General features: G+C 39.6%; 1 protein-coding gene across 1 annotated transcript in view; it reads right to left on the reverse strand.

The window, feature by feature from the left end:
• The window catches only part of NUS1 (NUS1 dehydrodolichyl diphosphate synthase subunit), a 75,055-nt gene that overhangs the window by 28,827 nt on the left and 27,607 nt on the right, over positions 1 to 18,621 (reverse strand). The window contains exons 3-4 of the mRNA XM_078648483.1: positions 15,389 to 15,541; positions 12,016 to 12,115 (exon numbers count right to left, since the gene is read on the reverse strand). Of these exons, the coding sequence (XP_078504609.1) occupies positions 12,016 to 12,115; positions 15,389 to 15,541 (253 nt within the window). The remainder of the gene's footprint in view (positions 1 to 12,015; positions 12,116 to 15,388; positions 15,542 to 18,621) is intronic.

Here is an 18,621-nt window from a genome sequence, read left to right on the forward strand (position 1 = left end):
GGTATAAAAACATATCACCAATTATGAAGCATTGTATGTGGGGAGATTATTATATAATAGTAGCCAGAATTGCTGTACAATCCAGAGCACATAGCTTGCTTTGCTGACTGCATCACTGTGCCAATACGTTATTCAACAGACTCACCGCTGTGTATCCATAGGAAAAAAAGAAAAAACACACTTGAGTGGACAAAGATGGTTCCTGACCCTAATCACCAGAAGAAGGATCTTCCAAAGGTCTTTTCTTCTGGAGCCACAGAAGAAGCCTTGTCTCTCTGTCTTTTAAAGGTATCAGATTAAAAGGTACAACATTTTTTTTTTAATAAAACTGCAATGTTAGGTGATTAATAATTTGTGTGAATTAAGAACTCTTATTATGCAGATAGTACTAATCAATGAATTAATGATGTTGCACGCGAAACAACTTAATTATATTACTTAGAAGTGTGATAAATAACTTTAGTTACAATGTGGGTATTGTAAATGAAGCCTTCCATCGTGTACCACATGCATCATTTTGAAGAACTTCCATTGGAAGGTGACGTAGGCCTGCAGAAGAACACGGAGGAATGAGCCTTTGTTTGAAAAGGATTCATATTGTATTTTACATCGCCGGACTGTAGTTGCTGAGGAAGTGAACAGAAGATGTATTTAATAATAAGAAGTGGATTACTGCTAAGGGCTTTAATATTACAAGTTTGCTTTTGATTTGTTCAATGTGAGCCAACTAATCACGCCATGCTGAATCTGCAGTTTTGCAAATTGTTATGCATAAAATATGTATAAGAAGCATTGGTTTTGAAGGTTCGGGGGGTCTTCATTTTCATCCCGAGACTCGGTTAGATTTACTGGCGACGTTTTCATCTCTTCAGGATGCTGTCAGTACTCTAGATTAGTTTGATACCTAGAATCTGGGAGATTCACCTGCTTAAATGGGGATTATTATTTTGATTTTATATACTGTAACTGAGCATACATGACATTTATTACATTTTCCGGTATCCCCTATTTAGGATTTCTGAAATAAATCTTTAAAACTTATTATGGATCTAAAATTATTGAGTGATCCTAGTTACTATTCAATTTTACTCTGCTAATTTGAGGGGTTCTATGTTGTGGAGGGTGATGACTCTTGCCACTAGACAAACTGAACCGGAGTCAAACTGTCAAAGGTAAATTTCAGGGTGTTCAGATCATTGGGGTTTGGCTCCCACAAAGTGCAGTAATGCTTACACTATTTAGGCATGTGCTGGGGATATAAGCAATAATGATATTCCTTTAGAGGATGATCTCTGTTTACCACAAAATTTACATGGCTTAAAAATACATTATTTAGTCCCGACAACATGATTGTTTTGATGTGAAAACACAGCTAAGATGTTGCCATACGCTTGCTTGAAGAAACAAGCATTGGAATAGCCAATATGTCTCGCCTTTGGGACCTTATAAGTGTTTAGCCATGCAACAGTTGATGTTGCTGCACCAAGGATATTGTGCTGGATAACTAAACACTTATAAGGTCTTATTGACTATGCCAATGAACACTCAAGCTTGTAAAGGGGATCTTTCACTTTCAGATGGGTACAAATTCAGATGATAGCAAAAATGGTGGGTGGAACTATAAAGGAGACTACACCATTATTTTAAAGATTGATTTAAAATCATTTTATTCTGCTTTTTCTTTGGTGTTTGTGAATTACAAAAAAAAAAAAAAAAAAATTCGCTGCTGTTTTTCCCACCACATGCAACCACTGCCACCTGCACACATTTTGCACTGCACGCAGCCATCACATTCACCCTTTTTTGGGAACGGCATTTATCGGAGTAAGAAGTGCAACCAATTTGATACCGAGAGCACTTCCGGTCGGGAACGGCACTTCCGGTCGGGAAAGTGCTCGGAATAGGGACTACCTTTTAACTAAATGAAGAGACCACTGGTATTACATTTTGAAGCTGAAGTTGTTTTGGCGCCCTATCCTCAAGCAAGGAATAATTTTCCTCATTAAATGAAAAACACAGGTGGCGTTGAACCACTGTTCTGGGCCGGTAAATTCTTCATTACTGTGTGAAATCGAAAGACTTTATTTAAATCCGCAGCAATGGCTCGGTAGCTGCTGCTTATTACACTCTGGACGTGTATGCGCTGGAAAAGGTGAGCAACATTCAAATGAGGCCGTGACTGTCGCTTCCTCATGTTTTAGGACTTAAAGGTTGCTCGCCAGCATCATCATCAGGTGTCGGTGTGCTGTTCACGTTCCCATCGACGCCTCCCTTGTGTGTTATAAAAGTGACTGCGCCGCATCAGGATTCACAGGTGTTGTTCCCCGGAAGATGCCACATGATGTGTCTAAAGTACGACACAGGCCTTTAATATTAACTTTCTAGCGGGTCCTGGCAGTGAAAAGTAAAAATAAAACTCGCTCAGATAACCTCTTTTGACAGTCAGCCTCAAAATTCTACCAAACAAGACTTCCAATCTATAATCCACTCCGCTAGTCACAACACATTCGCGTACTTTTCATCACAAACTTTAACAAATATGTGTTGCGACACACAGGTGGTCTACTGTAACTAACAGTTCATGGAGGGATTGGATGTTGACAACAGGAGTGTGGGATTGACCTGAGGTCGCAAAGGGTCTGTGGAGCGTGGACAGGGAACCCGAGATTCACTGCACACTATAGGGTACACTCATGAGAGAAAGTGTAGTCTGTTTGGCTCTCATTTTAGAACAGAGGGGGATGGCTTCTATTTCCGGCTTCTACCAGGTTAAAAAAAAAAAGCACGCATCTGTTTTCTATCATCGCGCACGCATCTGGGCAGATCATTGAAAACAGATGTCGCTGCTGCGGGTAACCGCAAGAAATAGGCCGTGGGCAGGGCAAAGGCGGGACATGTACCCGCCCATGCTCAATTGCATGCTGTCTATCTTAGAAAGACGCATGCAAAGCCCAATAGCCTGTGAGGCAAGTGAGGAAAACAAAACCATACGCACAAGCGTGTGGTGAGCTTTCTGAAGCCTCCTTACTAAAAGTCTCGACTTAAAAACTACAATAAATCTCTTTCAAATGTTGAAAATGACCGAAAAGCATTGAAGAACTGAGCAGAGGTCAGGGAGACTGTCTCTCAAAGGTATGGTATCCTTGGATGAAAACAGTGCTTTAGGGGCAGCTCTCTAATTGGCTGAACTTGGGATGTTCTAAAACAATGTGAATTGATTACCAATATCACTTGGTCAGGTTTTCTTTTCCCTGTTTCTTTCTGCAATGCTTGTAATTATTACCGTTGAGCTCTCACCAGGACGATGAGGAAGCTTCAAACATGTGAATCTATGTAATATTCACTACGGCCAGTTTGTTTGTCCTTTCACTGCTCATCATTTTAACCCTGTGGGAAAGTGAGAAAACTAAAAATTCAAAAGCCTCCGTTTGAAAACCATGTCCATCTGGTGAGATAGAGAAGGATGTTGGACATAAAATGTATCTAAATGCCATGACTGGTTTTTCTGTATATATATGCCACGTGCGATTGACTGTTATATAACCATGACATCCACTTGAATGTTTATGCTGTAGGCCAGTGTTTCCCAAACTGTGGTCCGCGGACCCCCAGGGGTCCCTGACACATTCCCAGGGGGTCCGCAGGCAGCAGTTTTAAAAGCACTGCAAATTAATTTGTATAATTAGCAGTTTTCAAAGAACAATAAAAGTGTCAAGATAACGCCAGTGATTAATGTCCCTGCTGGAGAGAGAGGAGTTTTGTCCAGTGGCAGCTTTGACTTATCTAGTGTAGCACAGAGGGTTAATATGCCTACTGCAAAGAACATGGACCATGCCTTTTAAAAAACAGTATTTTATATACATAGGTCAGTGGGTTACTGCTTTTTGTCATAGAGATTATTTTGTTACTGTGCAGTTCATAAGTGACAAATGTAACCTTGCACAGTGACCTATAAACTGTCATTGAACAGCTGCTTGCAAATTGCTAGGTACAAGTTAGTAACTTATGTTTTTTGCCAGTCTTTCATTATCCTGATGCTGCTAAAAAGGTTGCTTTGGGTGGAAATACATTTTTATAGTTAAAGTCAATGCTCACCACTGTGTTATGTTCTGAAGCCAGAGTTTGTGCTTCTCCAGACCAAGCACTCTTTAAAAATGCCTACCAGTATAAATGACATGTGAATTCTATACCGGGTTATCCTCTTTGCCTTATGTAACATTTTCCATAGCCTGATTTACACGTATGATTCACTGTCTCTATATGTGTGTGATGTAAAGTGCTCTGACATCCTACAATGGTATGAGAGATGCTATAAAAAATTAAATACAGGTGACAGAGGGGTTATGGAGAGATGAGAAGCACTGTTGGAGGGTGATGGTGGGGGAATCATTGAAGATCCCTCAGAAAGATTGTCATAATCTGGTGCATAGTCAGGTCTTTATTTACTATTCTTTGAAAGCTAATACAATTTAATATATAATGATAAATGTGTTGTAGACTGCACCATGTTTTCCTAATTTTTGGGGGGGGAGAGCCTCCCAAAGCCCCATTGGTAGTGGTTGGGCTAACTCACTGCACTTGCTCTGCACCGTATGGGTACTGGTCTGAAATCATTTGCCAGGGCTGCTTTGGGTTTCCAGTCTGGCCCTGGCAAGAGCAGAAGCCTCGTACTGCGAAATAAAACCAACCATTGAAAAGTTAGTCACGGAGATGCAGCACCGACCTTCCCGTTAACTTTTTTCATTTTCTTGCAAATTCTTTCAATATAAAACACAACAGAAGTGGCGGAGAGTGTCGTTAGCCTCCTTGGCTTAACCACACACTCCACCACTTCAGAAACGCAGGGCTGCACCATATTTAAAAGAATATGGTGGAGCCCTGCGTTTCCCCTGCTGTGGCGCTACACTTAACTTCATCACTGCGGCGCGAATTCCGCCGCAGTGCTGAGCATTCCAATCGCGGGCGTGGTCATGACGGCTCCCGGCCGTCATCAGCACACGCCCACATCACGACATCAGCGTCGAAGAGGTTAACAGGGGAAGATTGTCTATGTACGGGAAGGTCCTCCTTCCTGCACAAACAATCTTGAAATGTCGTTTTGTCACTTCTATGTGTGCTGCTTAATGCAGCACACATGGAAGTTTCAAAATTGAATTTTTTCTAAAGATTGTTGATGTGCAGGAAGGGTCACTTTCCTGAACATAAACAATCCAAGGCGTTTTGCAAAAACGAGGAGAAATAAAGCATTTCTCCTTGTTTTTTCAAGTTAAGACCAGGTTTCCCCTGGTGCTGCCTCTCATTTACGCTGCCCTTGTAAATAGGGGGCAGCATCAAAATCAATGGGTGGTGCAGGGGAAACGCCCACCGCAACACCCACTGCCCACCCCTTTCCCGCTATGCATTGGGTGAAAGGGGGTCTTATTTACAAGGCACCGTTAAGCCACATTAAGTGGCTTAACGCTGCCTTGTAAATAAGGCAAAGCCCCTATCGCCACAGGAACGTCACAAAAAGTGATGTTCCCATGGTGATGGGGGCTTGGAAATATGCCCCTAAAATCCTTAGTAATTCGAGTATTTGTTTTGTGTGAACACATATGTTAATTTTTTTAGAATGACTGTTTTAATGTTTGAAATTTAAATCCTACAAATTGCTTGGGGGTCTCCGGCTTCCAGTGGTGACTCAATGGGGGTCCTCAGGAGTCAAAAGTTTGGGAACCACTGCTGTAGGCCATATGTAAGAACTTTGTGTACGAATGATTGTAGTATTCTGTTCTTATGCTTTGATATAAATAGTTTTGTTTGGATAGTTGCCAACGATTGAACCTTAAAGGTCAACAGTTTAAGTCATATCTGTGCTCCGGTAGAATGTGCGTGCCCCAGGAGGCGACAGATGTTGAATAAATGTGAAAATGGACTTTCTGTACCAATAGCTGATTAATACAGGCTAACCCCATGTTTTAATATATTCACTTGAAGCTGTTAAAAATCTGTTTTGGGCATATAGCATTTGAACATCGTGTCGTTTATATGACGTATAGACATCTTGAACTGTAATACTGCACTGTATCTAGGACCACTACAATATGGCCGCCATTGTAATAACAATGTTTAATAACATCGAGTCCATTTTCTGTGAACACGTGGTGCGCTGTTTAGACAGAATCTTACATGGTATACCCTTTATATTACAATATATCAGGCTGGAGTTCAAAATCATGTCGAATTCCTAGAAGCATTATTTCTGCAAATGTGGACAAGGTGTATATGATCTAACACTGTCTATGCATCGAGCAGGTCATATGATGCGGTCGGTCAAGCGTATCGCGGGATCAATATGACTCCCTGACCGGTGTATTGACTTTCTGGCAACTCGCCAGAGAGTGAGTGGCTAATATTGCACTATCCCTGCCCTAATGCTTTTAAAACCACGACTAGAACTTTTTGAATGACGACTATTAGTTTGTTGCTTGGAATTACACGTCCATGATGGCGGTGATAAAACGCTATTTACATACTTGATAGGTCACATGAGTTGGTTGACCATTCATGCAACGTGATCACCTTTAAAAAGCGCACACCCTCACAGAGGTGAATAGGAGTGCCTCGCCGTGACTGTTTGCCGGACGGAGCTTCCCTCAACACGATATTGATAGCTGAGAACGAGTAAGTACTTGTCCCTGTGTGTAACTTTGGACTTAGTTCCCCCCTGGGCATCAGAATATCGCACTCGACTTATTGTTTAAGCCGAATTAGCCTGCATGAACTGGCTGCTTAAAACTAAATTACTATCTGGTTGGGGTAAACCACAGAGCCTACCCGTTCGGTTCCCTGCTGGTATTACGATGGCTGACGGTTGAACTTTTCCTGACACTTAATAATCACTATCTCGCAGAGGACACTAGTGCAGGTCCTCGAACCTTTGTACGTCATCATGCGACACGAGTGAGCATTTTGTTTGGACCCGTATACCAAATGCTTTGCTTCAGACTTGATTAGAACGAAGTGAGCAGCCTTAAGACGACACTTAATGTCAGTCACAATATAATGGGATACAATGTAATGTAATTAATTGTTTTAGAAGGTTTCGGTTATTATGCAGAAGTCTTCCGCACATGATCGTTTTGCAACCCCCACGTGTGCTTTGAATGAACCTGTTGCCATCCTAAATAGGCAATAAGCAAGTTATCTTTGAATATACCTGCAGATAACTTCAAGATCCCCCAGAAGAAGAATGGTGATTTCAAGACCGGTTTCCTCGATACTGAGAATCCAGTACGGTTTTTCAGGTAAAAATTAACTCAGTGGTACATGGTTACCCTGGTTCATTATCTTTTTAATAATCTTTGACTGCTGCATTTTCTATTGCAGCGAGAACTTGCAACCAACAAAATCACTTTATCAAAGTAGTTGGCACGAGCAAGTCCTCCCTCTAAGTAAGTTAATGTTCAAGTGCTAAATGAAATGCCATGTAAATCCTTTACGATTTCACTCCACAATTGTATGGACGCCACACCGTCTTTATCAATTGTTTGCACCTAGAGATCCAGAATAATTGATGTATATCATTGAACAAATTTTAAATCACATGTAGAAATGTATCTCTATTAAATGTAATAAATAAATGTTTACTCTATGAATTGTGCAACACTGCAGGGATACAAACATTGATTGACATATGATGTTATTTTTTTAGGGGTCATCGGTATATGTTAAACTATCCGTCCTGATGATGGTCTTATGATTTATCTTGAAAAGACCGAAACGTCGACCAACACGTCCATTTCTGCGCTACAGACATCTCGTGTTTGGTGACTTACCTCAAATCTATGAGTAGTCATTGCACCCTATGTTTCAGTTTGGACGTTTTTCTTGTGTATTATAGGATAATTGATTATATGCCTTGTACATTAGAATTGTTTATTTTGATTTTATTCTGATAGCTGGTTGAGTACCCTTAGGATTTAAAAAAAAATAAAAACAATTTTGATACCAAATTTCCCTGTGTTGCTCATCTTTATTCATTTAGCTAGTGTGGTAGCTATTTGTTTCTGCTTTGTCTTAAATAATCTGACAATTGAATTGAATACAGCAACTGATGTTCACAGCAAGGGATTTTTTAATGATCTATTAGACAGCATTTAGGATCTCTACTCAAAAGGGTTCTAAATCCAGAGATCCTAAATGCTGTCTAATAGATCATTAAAAAAATCCCTTGCTGGCAATTTATATTTCTATACATGACTGGTGCTTAGCAGGCACTGGATGCAGTGGTACTAGCCACAGCCAGTGTGCCATGCACCACTGGTGCAGTAACACTAGTTGTGATAAATGCACTAAGTTTCACTATTGTCAAAATAGCGTAGGGATGGGGGTTAAACTGGAAACTTTTGGTGCACTTTTCCACATTTTGTCCACCTTTTACACTCAGATAACACAGACGCAAGATTAGCAGTATAAAAGTAGTCAAAACACAAATATTTAATGAAGGTGTAGAGGAAGACTCATTCAAGTCGAAATTGATTTCCTACATGAACAAAATAAGAGCAAAAGTAATCTGTGATATTTCACAAACATCTTAACCTCAAAGCTAAAGTTTATATATAATGTGAACAATTACCAGTCACAGGGTTAGAGGACATAGATGTATGCCAGCAAGCTTTAAGCCTCTTTGAATCGGGTTTGAGGAGGACAAATCCCCATATGAGTAGGAATGAGCCTTCTTTGTGGACCATGATCATAAACGATAATAGCAGGGGTAGCACATTTAGCTAAGATACCAATATAAAATACTAACTTGGGGAGAATAGTTGTCACAAAGTAAAAGTTATTTTACCAAGTAACAGGAACCTTCATCTAATAACACACATTTTTATACTTTTATTAATAGAAACTTCAATATTTTCTGATTTGGTGGAAAAAGACCGAGCTGTGGAAGTGCAATTGCACTCAGACTACAAAAAAAAAAGCATCAACACTTCAGATACGATACAATTTGAAGCAAGTAAAAATGTATATATTCACTACTTTATCGGAAGAAGGTCAGCTGGTAAATAAACTCCTTATTGTGTGTATACATATGAAGAAATATTTTCACAGGCCTACATAGCAATACATCTTTCTTTCTAGATCAATAACTTGCTTTTTTTCTTGAATTTTTGGCTTTGGACCTGTTCAGGCACCAATTGACAACTTTAGAACTAGTCACGGGAACAACGTGTTGAAAACTGCAGGCCATGGTCACATGGAAGACTAACAGTGTAGTCAGGTATATTGCTTTTGCAAAGTGGATTGGATTATATTTCAACAGAAGGTAGGGTTGTAATGGTACAGCTGGGTAACCAAATAAATGGAGATTCGTATGCAGGGTTATTGTGGTGGGATGTAACCGAACATTTTTTGACAACTATCCAACAGACACTTAATACATTCACAAATTAAACATTATAAATGTTCTGTAAGGAGAAGGTATGAAATATTTTAAATGAATGAAAAAGGAACTGGAGCTTGCAAACTAATTGTCAATGTAAGACAACAATGTTTTTTAACATTAAACATTACTTTGTCCTCTATCCCCCGCGCAATCATTGGATTCAATGATGAAGTTTGACATAGGTTTTCTATGCATCCACAACTTGTAGGTTTCAATTCACCCACAAACTGTCAGTTTGTATGCCTACGAGTCAGAGACTTCTGTGAGTGCTGCTTCGCACCCCAAAGGAGATTTACTGTCTTTTTAAAACAAATGAAAATAGGATGACATTTTTCAGTTCAATTCAACTGAGAATTTTCAGAGTCAATAAGCACACAGGAGCCCTCACTTGGTGGTACTTGACTTGCCTTTGAATGGCACCATGCCATGTTGCCGTGTAACAAATCGATGTTGTTAAGATAAAAAAATCTGAGCATGCGGCTGTGGGCTAAGAGCACACCCTTTTCTTACAACTCTATTTTCATTGTGCTTCTATGAATACCTACATTAGTAATTTATGTGGTAACTGGGTATTTGTTTCAAAACAGCAACTGGTGCTGGACTTAGTCACTGCCAAAGTTCTTCTATTTTTGTAGCTTGGTGTACAGGGACATGTTCTCTGAGTTCCAGTGTTAAGACTGCAGAACAGTTCATACTTAATGTGAAGCTCAAGATTTTCAAATCAGCATCTAAATACCCCCCCAAAAACAAAGAAAACCATACATCTCAATCTTCTAAAGCATCCAAAAGTGTTTCTAATCAGGTAAAGAATGTATTGCTGCTTGCAGTAAAGATGCACTGCAGGTGGACTGAACCACAGAACCCACCCCAGTAAATCTCACACAAAATTCTTACGAAACCTTTAAATTCTTTCTGTGCAATGCTTTATTCTGAATAATCTTTGATAAAGCAGTCAGTTCCTTCATTCCAAAGCTAGGTATGCCAACTGAAACCATTACTAATTCACTTTTTCTTCTTTCACCGGGCAAGTGATTTTGAATAGACGGATACCGAATCCTCGCTGCAATGAACTTCTGCAGGGGTAGAATTTAAATCTGCTAAACTACCAAAACTGAATCAGGGGGGACCTCAGGAACTCATGGCTCTCATTTCCAATTTGGGGCTTCAGGCAATTGCCTCACCTGAGCTCCCTCTAACAGAAGTGTTAGTTGAATGTTTGCACAAGTAATTACATTTTTATGTTTTCTCACTTTTTGATTTTGTGATTGGGTTGTCCCCATTTGGACCCGAACCATTGCTTTACAATTCATATTGATACACTCAAAATATCTAAGTGAAATAACTTAAATGACTGCCAAAATAATATTGTTTCAATTTAAGACACGTTGTAAAGTTCAACAATAAGCAGTGACCCGTATACTAAAATACCCCGTTTCATACGCATTATCTAGATTGGCTACACCATAACAAATGAGAAAAGTAACTCCAAGGCAAAAATGAGAAGCCTTTGAAAACTCAAATGTATGGGAGAAGCGGATCCTGTGCACACGCTGGAGAGATGGGTTGTCCTGTTGTCAGGACGCAATGTTACATACAGCCTTTTATAAATCAATTGTTGGTCAGTACAGTAGATAATAGCCAGCCGACACGTGTTTCGTCACACCGTGAGGGAGATGTGACTCATCAGGGCTGCTAGTTTGGAGGGGTGATCAGGGTCGTCGTGGCGAGCTCAATGGTGAAAATGGCCACGTATTAAAACAGAAGTTAAATACAAGAGAACCCCGTTCCTCAATAGGGGAGTGGAAGTAGCGGATGGGTGCGTCCAAAACTTCCCGAGGGTACTTGGAACAAAATGGGGAGCGCAGCAGGTCCGTGCGTCCAAGGTGCGTGGTCCGGGTAATGGAGCCATTACCCGGACCACGCACGGGATTCTCTTGTATTTAACTTCTGTTTTAATACGTGGCCATTTTCACCCTTGAGCTTGCCACGACGACCCTGATCACCCCTCCAACTAGCAGCCCTGATGAGTTACATCTCCTTCACGGTGTGATGAAACACGTGTCGGCTGGCTATTATCTACTGTACTGACCAACAATGGATTTATAAAAGACTTCTTCACGTACACAAACATTTGTGCTTGATTTTTGAACTTTGACATACAAGAAGGAAAGGTATGTAAAATTGCGTCCTGACAACAGGACAACCGATCTCTCCAGCGTGTGCACAGGATCCGCTTCTCTTCTATTTTGGTCTAGGCCTCCCTAAACCTACACAGGGGTGTTTTTCCATTTGGGTTTGTGTTCCCCTGTCCTGATTTGCACCGCATGCCCACCGTACGAACTTTATAACTAAGAGATCACACCGCTTAGAGCGCCACTGCTTCCTGTTCTCTCAACTCAAACCCATTCCCTTACAAAAACTCAAATGTATGGCCTGGGATCTCTGTGGCGAGGATTCAGCGTGTTTTCCACATTATTCATAGTTTACACTAAAATCGAAACTGACAATTTTTCAAACATTTAAGTTCTGATACTTAAGTAAATCATTTCAGTAGCCACGTGAAAAATGATGACTAAAGTACTCACATGATCTCAGTCAATCTGATGTGCCAAGGTAAGAACCCCAATGTGCTGTCCACAGAACCAAACTTCAATATTAAATCAGGGTCAGGAAAACCTTTATTACCTGCAAATAAAACCAAAAAATAGAAGTTATAAGAAAATATATACATTTAAAGGTGAAAATATTTGTGAAGAAGCTTTTCATAATTGTTTCAGAGAAAACTTAGTCAAATGAATATTTAGTGTAGAGACAGAAAGAATCCACAAGATGGATTTTGGGAGAATACTTTAGAATGGAGGGTTTTAGGTACCTAATAAACTGGTCTTTAAGGAACAGACTTTTCTGAAGAATCAAGATATGTTGCTTGTAACCCTCTCACTCTTTCTAATTAAATCGCCACTAAAAAGAATTGCTGTCAATGTGTGCAGATTTAAATTACAATATAGTTTCCAAACAAGCTTCCATCAGGAAGAAAACCTCAATATCAGCTCCTTTTAGCTAGGTGTGTTTTGACAGAAAACAAATACTTAGCACTCCTTTAGATGCTGCGCTACAAGAAGTAATGTTAAAACAAGAGCCACACTTGTGAAAGCTACTCAAGCCTGAAATAAATTGATGTGCAGACATTCATACACTTTGAGCAAGGGGTTGAAAAAGCTGGTAAGAAACTCACGCAATATCAAAATGAGTTACTTGATATTAAAAAGACATCGTTCATCCAGACAAGTCTATTTCATGCCTCACCATATTAACCAAATCTAGGCCTTATGTTCAACTCCTCAGCTCACAACACATCTTGCAGAGGGGTGTCCGAATTGCCAGATGACAAACCACAATTCATCTAAATCAGCTATCCTCAATTAATCGGTTCCCATTAAGTACAACCCCATATCTGTGAGGATGTAGGTTTCTATTGCATCCTCCCCAAAACAGAACTCCCTACTTGCAAATAAAACCTATAGAATTTCCTGATCATTCCAGGCTAGTTGTCAGAGAACTCATCTGAAACCCTCTCCAGAAAGTCTGGTCCAGATGCCTGGAAAGTGGTTATAGGTGATACTTTCTATAGCGATTACCCATAAAGGCTTCCGGATATGAAAAATATCAATCCATGTTAGAGGTGCGGTGGATCAGCTACAAGATAATCTAGAGAACTTTAGCTTTTTGGACTTAATTCATTCCACTTTTATGCAATGCAAAGGAATGGAGACCATGCTCTGAAATGCGCTACAGGTTCAGAAAATGCATGCATGCTGCGATGCTGTAATTCTGTACTATGTTTGATAATGGAGAAAATTAAATTCTGCTGCAGTAGGTTAACACAATAAGAGTGTCCAGATGTGCCATCTCAAGATATCCGTGAAATAAAACACTAAGCATTTATTAGGCAAAGTGTAGTGTCCATCTGAACCAAAGAACCATCTTAAACAGATTAACTTGGAGTTAAACCTCTGTGGATCGTTTCCAATTTAAGCCTGATGAGTTCATCACATGCTGAGGTCACCAAGATCTACATTATGGTGAACAGAGAGCCCAGCAGGTATGCACCAATTATACATATGGATGCAGACAGGTGGCTCAAAACGGATGAAGGGTGGAAGTTATAGCTTTTAGATAAGAAGGGCTCTTTTGATCAGAGGTCAAACACTGGTTTGAACAAAAAAAACTTTTATGAATTACATTTTCCCATCAAAAGAAGCCATGTCCCCGAACATTAGTAGATAATTCCCATATTTATTTTTCACAATTGTAATTCAGTCTTTGGTACTCTACAGGCACAGATCGAATGCAACAATGGAACATTCAGACTTTATATCAAATTACTGTGCATGCCTTGAGTGTACAGTTTGAAGACAAGTACGACTGGTTGTCCAAGTAACCACTGCACATTCCTCAGCTTCGGGTTGTTTTCCCCCTGATTTTGCAGTTTTAGAGCTACAAAGCAAATAAGAGAACTCTCGCAAACAGTATCAACCCGCTGAGAAGGCCTAATCCGTAATACTAAACAGAACAAAAACAAATAACATTTTAAAGCACCCCTCCCACCCCTGGAGCACACTAAATATGGTACTGGATGTCTTATAGGATAGTTCAGCCTTTTGAATGCATCCAAGAGTAATCTAAAGGCAACAGTGGTAACTTATATTAAGCATGGTGTTAAACACTGGATGATTCTAACAAGTTAAATACTGTTTATATTCCCATCATGTGTTTATTATGCATGTACATGTAGAATTAACGGAGGTCCAGGCAATAGTGTGTAAACAAAATACAATTTATCTTTCGTAAAGACTGCGTTAAAACTACACGTGTACAAATCTAACACTGCAGATGCTATCCACTTAAAACTACTAAAACAGGCCAAATATCATTCCTAGAGGAACCATAGCATAAAAAAGTGTTTCCATAAATCTGATTTTTAGAAAACAACCAAATCCCGGAATTCCTGCAGTCGACCACCACACACTTTGGAAGAAAAGTCAATTGTTATTCCATTAAGGTCATGTGATAAGGTCATGTGATAAAGCACTTCAATATAGATATTGCAGTTAAATAGAAAAAAATGCGTATGATGCACACATTACATGCTAAATTACTGACCCAGGACAATAAGCTGTTCAAAAATAAACCAAAATTAAAAGTCTAAATGCATGGTATTACAATTTTCGACTCATGTTAAGTACAGACTTCAGGAAATATTTGCAGTGGCACCCTAAAAGCATTACTTTTGCATTACGTTTGCAATATACAAATTATTCTAGTTTTACTCCACCAACTGTTTTCTCATATGTCTTGGATTCTACTGCAGAAACCAATCATAGAAGACAATTCTATGGCACAGCATAAGGCATAAAACTAAACAAAAACTGACCGTGACAACTACGGCATGCACTAAGTGAGACATCCAGGGCAATGAGGTATGAAAGCAGTTGCACCAATTTCAAAAATTCAAAAACTTGGAATTAAAACTTTCTGCAAGATTAAACTATGGTACAGTACATCCTATACTCCTATTCACAACATGTGAAGTTTCACTGAAGTTTAGTTGATTGCTTCAGTTTTAGTAGCATTTTGCAGACCAGGTACTACAAGGCTACCTAACCATCATAAAACGTACACATTAGAATATTATCCCTTAATAACGTGACACACAAATGCTGTACAAGGATAACCCAAGTATGGTGCACAGTTAACGTATGCGTTGAATAACACATGTGTCATTTAATAGACAGCACATGTACTTATGAACCACAGTGCAAAGTAAACTGTGTTTACTTGAACGTAATCAAACAACTTTGACAAATAAAGCAACAGTGATGTTTTCAATCCATAATCTCAAGAACAATTCAGTCTCAAACACAGGTTAGTCTAGACATTATAACATTTGCAGCTTACTTTGTAGTAAATTGTCTAATACATCTACATCCATATCTGTCGGTCTTCTTTGTTGCTGGGATACCAATTGGCAAAAGTTTTGAGCAGCTCGCACAATATCTCCCTTTCCGTCATCGGAGGATAGCATCTTCACTGTTGTTCGCGACTTTAATGCTGCAAGATTAAATGCACAGATTTATAGGGAAGATCAACGGAACATAGTCTGACATGTTTCATTATGAATGGCGTATTGATCAGTCAAGGAAAACAAGTAATATGCAATTTAAAAAGAAAATGTATTGATACAGTAATGAAATAAACCCCAAACGTTAAAACTAAAACCTCAAACGTTAGAAATACAGATTCATACATAGTTGCACTTCAGTTAAAATGTGCGATTTTGCCCCTCGGTACTCACAAACATATCCCAAGCAAGATTCTGGAAAATTCTGTTCGCATCTTGTGAACACTGATGGCACTCAAGGAAACGGCTCATGTGCTTCACAAACAAGGGGCGAGAGGTTTACCATGATGATATTTAAGCTTGTCGCACACCCCTATTTTCATGCATCCGATGCCAAGGAAGTCAAAAATAGCAATCCATGGGCAAATACAAAGCAAAGTTTCATGCACTTTCTTCATAATGTTGTACAGCCCCACCTCCACCTCCTCCAAGAATCTTAAAGGACATCGTAGAAAAATCCCTACTATCCACTCCTTAAAAAATAAACAAGGCAACAAACTTGGACCTCAAAAATCCACACTTTTCAATCAGCGACCGTAAAACAAATCACATTTTCCAAAACACAAGCCCCCACAACAATCCCCTCATCACATTCTTGTACCCGATTTGTTCACTACCTACCAGTCCCGTCTTCCTCCCAATAACGACCTTTCCCCTCCTTAATCTACATGCCCAACCAAATATATTTAGTTTCATTTTCCCTACAAATCTTCACATCCAGATGTAAAATTCCCCAATGACTATTCCTGATCACCTAGATCCACAATAAACAGACTCCATGCATAGACAACACTGCTTTCGACCTCATCAAATAATCCACTGTGACCGCTCATTCAGCAGCACATCTGTATACTCCACACTGCCTGTGCTACGTTCTCACATTAAAATAGCAAAGCATTAGCCCTAACAAGCAAAATGCTCTGTCGCACTTCCATGTTCAATCGGGCTTTTAACAGTGGATTTAACTAAGCGCTACTTCAATTACAATTTATCCTGTCCTACCCAATCTTTTTTTTTTATGTAAAAGAATAGCAACAACTGCATTTAACCATAAAACCACAGCAATGTGGGATGGAATATTCCCCACCACTAAAACCACCCATACTCATGTCTAAGATTCTCACCTCTGGCTTTAACAATAACATCCCTTCCATTCTCAATCTCCATATGGATTCTTCTGCGTTCAACACAGGTGACCCCTTCACCATACTCATGTCCTTTAATCCAAGTTATAACAGGCAAGCAACCAGACTGGTTATGCATTAGAACCATCCACTCCGAGTCTCCTAGAATTGTTTCCTCTCTTTAACGACTAGTCTACCAGTTAGTGCTACAGGCCTGGGAACTCTTGTTTTTGTCCACTGCTTCTCCTCTGTTAGCGACAGTCTCCTCCTTTGGCTTCTTGTAGCACCAATGTGCTGATAATATCTAATTGTATTTCTTCTTTCATACCTACTATTTGGCAGCAAAACCATTTCTGGCAGGCAGCTGTTAAATGGCTTTTGGCTCACTACAGGTGAGCTCCTCTAAGACGGACATCTTTTATTTTATAGCCAGAGAAGCACCTACCTCTCCATCCTTCCAGAAATCTTATATTCCCCTACATTCTAGTACCTAGGAGCATGATTTAACTGTGCTACACCACATCAATCCTTCGTCACATCCACCACCAGTGCATCTAGATTTAGCTGGTCAGTGAAAAAGAAAAAAAAGTGCTCGTTTGGATAGTGGATCAAGTTGTGAACTAAGCAGAGCTTGGAAAAAGCATAAAAGATACAGATTCAAATGAGGAGCTCAAATTAAGCATAGCCGTCCTACCTTTACTATGCATTGCTGCAATATTTATTTCGGGCTTTTTATAAAACTACAGTAAACTGGGGTGGGGGGGCTAAAGCTTCTGGGCCAAAGACCCAATACACCAAGTCTACTTGTAAGTATGCTAAACATCTACCAGACAATTGCCTTAATATTAGGACTCTTTACATATTGGAGAAATATATTTAAAGGCAAATTCTATTGCCTGCCACTCCATACACTAATACAGAATATTCTGTCCTCCAGGAAATCAAACTAATTGCGGCTTTGAGACCAACACCTTCTCTACAACAAAGTCATATTTCACGGTTTGCAGGCAGCTCAGGCTCCGTCACCTAGAGAGGTGCCCTTTACAGGAGCTGGTACTCGCTGCTCTTCAAATTATGACCCTGCAAATCATCATGAACTTAAAGTTCCTCCTAGATCAAGCATTTTGCAAGTTGGTGTTGTATCTCATACAAACCGGGCAGCAAAAAAATCCTGCATGTGCCAAATCATGAGACATGAAAATCTGACACCATCATGCTGTGCTTGCCTGTTGACTCCAAAAGTGGGAGGTAGCCTCTTCGATGTTCACTATACATTCTTGAGTATAATTTCCCAACAATATAGGTACGGAAATCTTGAACATTCTTGAGCGTGCTAGATTCATAAACCCTTTCCATGTCTTATTTATTTGTAATTTTGACATCACAGAACTTGTAAAAAATGCATAACTAGGTTAGATTTTTAGCAGTTGTACTTCCAGGTAGAGCAATAGGAACAAGGATGTCAACACGGGAGGCGGGATCAGGTTGAATATGGGACGTTAATAAACACACAAAAGGTGAAGCAGTATATATAAGCCTTCCTAATAGTTTTTCCATAACTAATCCAGACTCCTACACTTGAAACTCAAATTACGTATTATTTTGTGCGTTAAAAGGGGAAGTGATCTCTCCAATTAAAAATAAAATATATCCTGCAGGTGATGAAAATGTCAATGTGCCTCAACCAGAAAGGGCTAGATTTTCTGCTGGTTAATCTTCTGGTTTATGCATTTGTACTATATTCTATGATTTATGTAGGCATGGACACAAACCTATTCAAATTTTGATTAATCGCAGTACAAGAGCAACTATATGAAAACTGTAGTCAGAAGCCTGTGACTCGTAATGTTACTTGTTATGGGACTCGAGCATTCTGAGACTTGTAA

Source organism: Lissotriton helveticus, chromosome 6 (genome assembly GCF_964261635.1).
Source record: "Lissotriton helveticus chromosome 6, aLisHel1.1, whole genome shotgun sequence".
In the NCBI taxonomy this organism is placed as follows: Eukaryota; Metazoa; Chordata; class Amphibia; order Caudata; family Salamandridae; genus Lissotriton; species Lissotriton helveticus.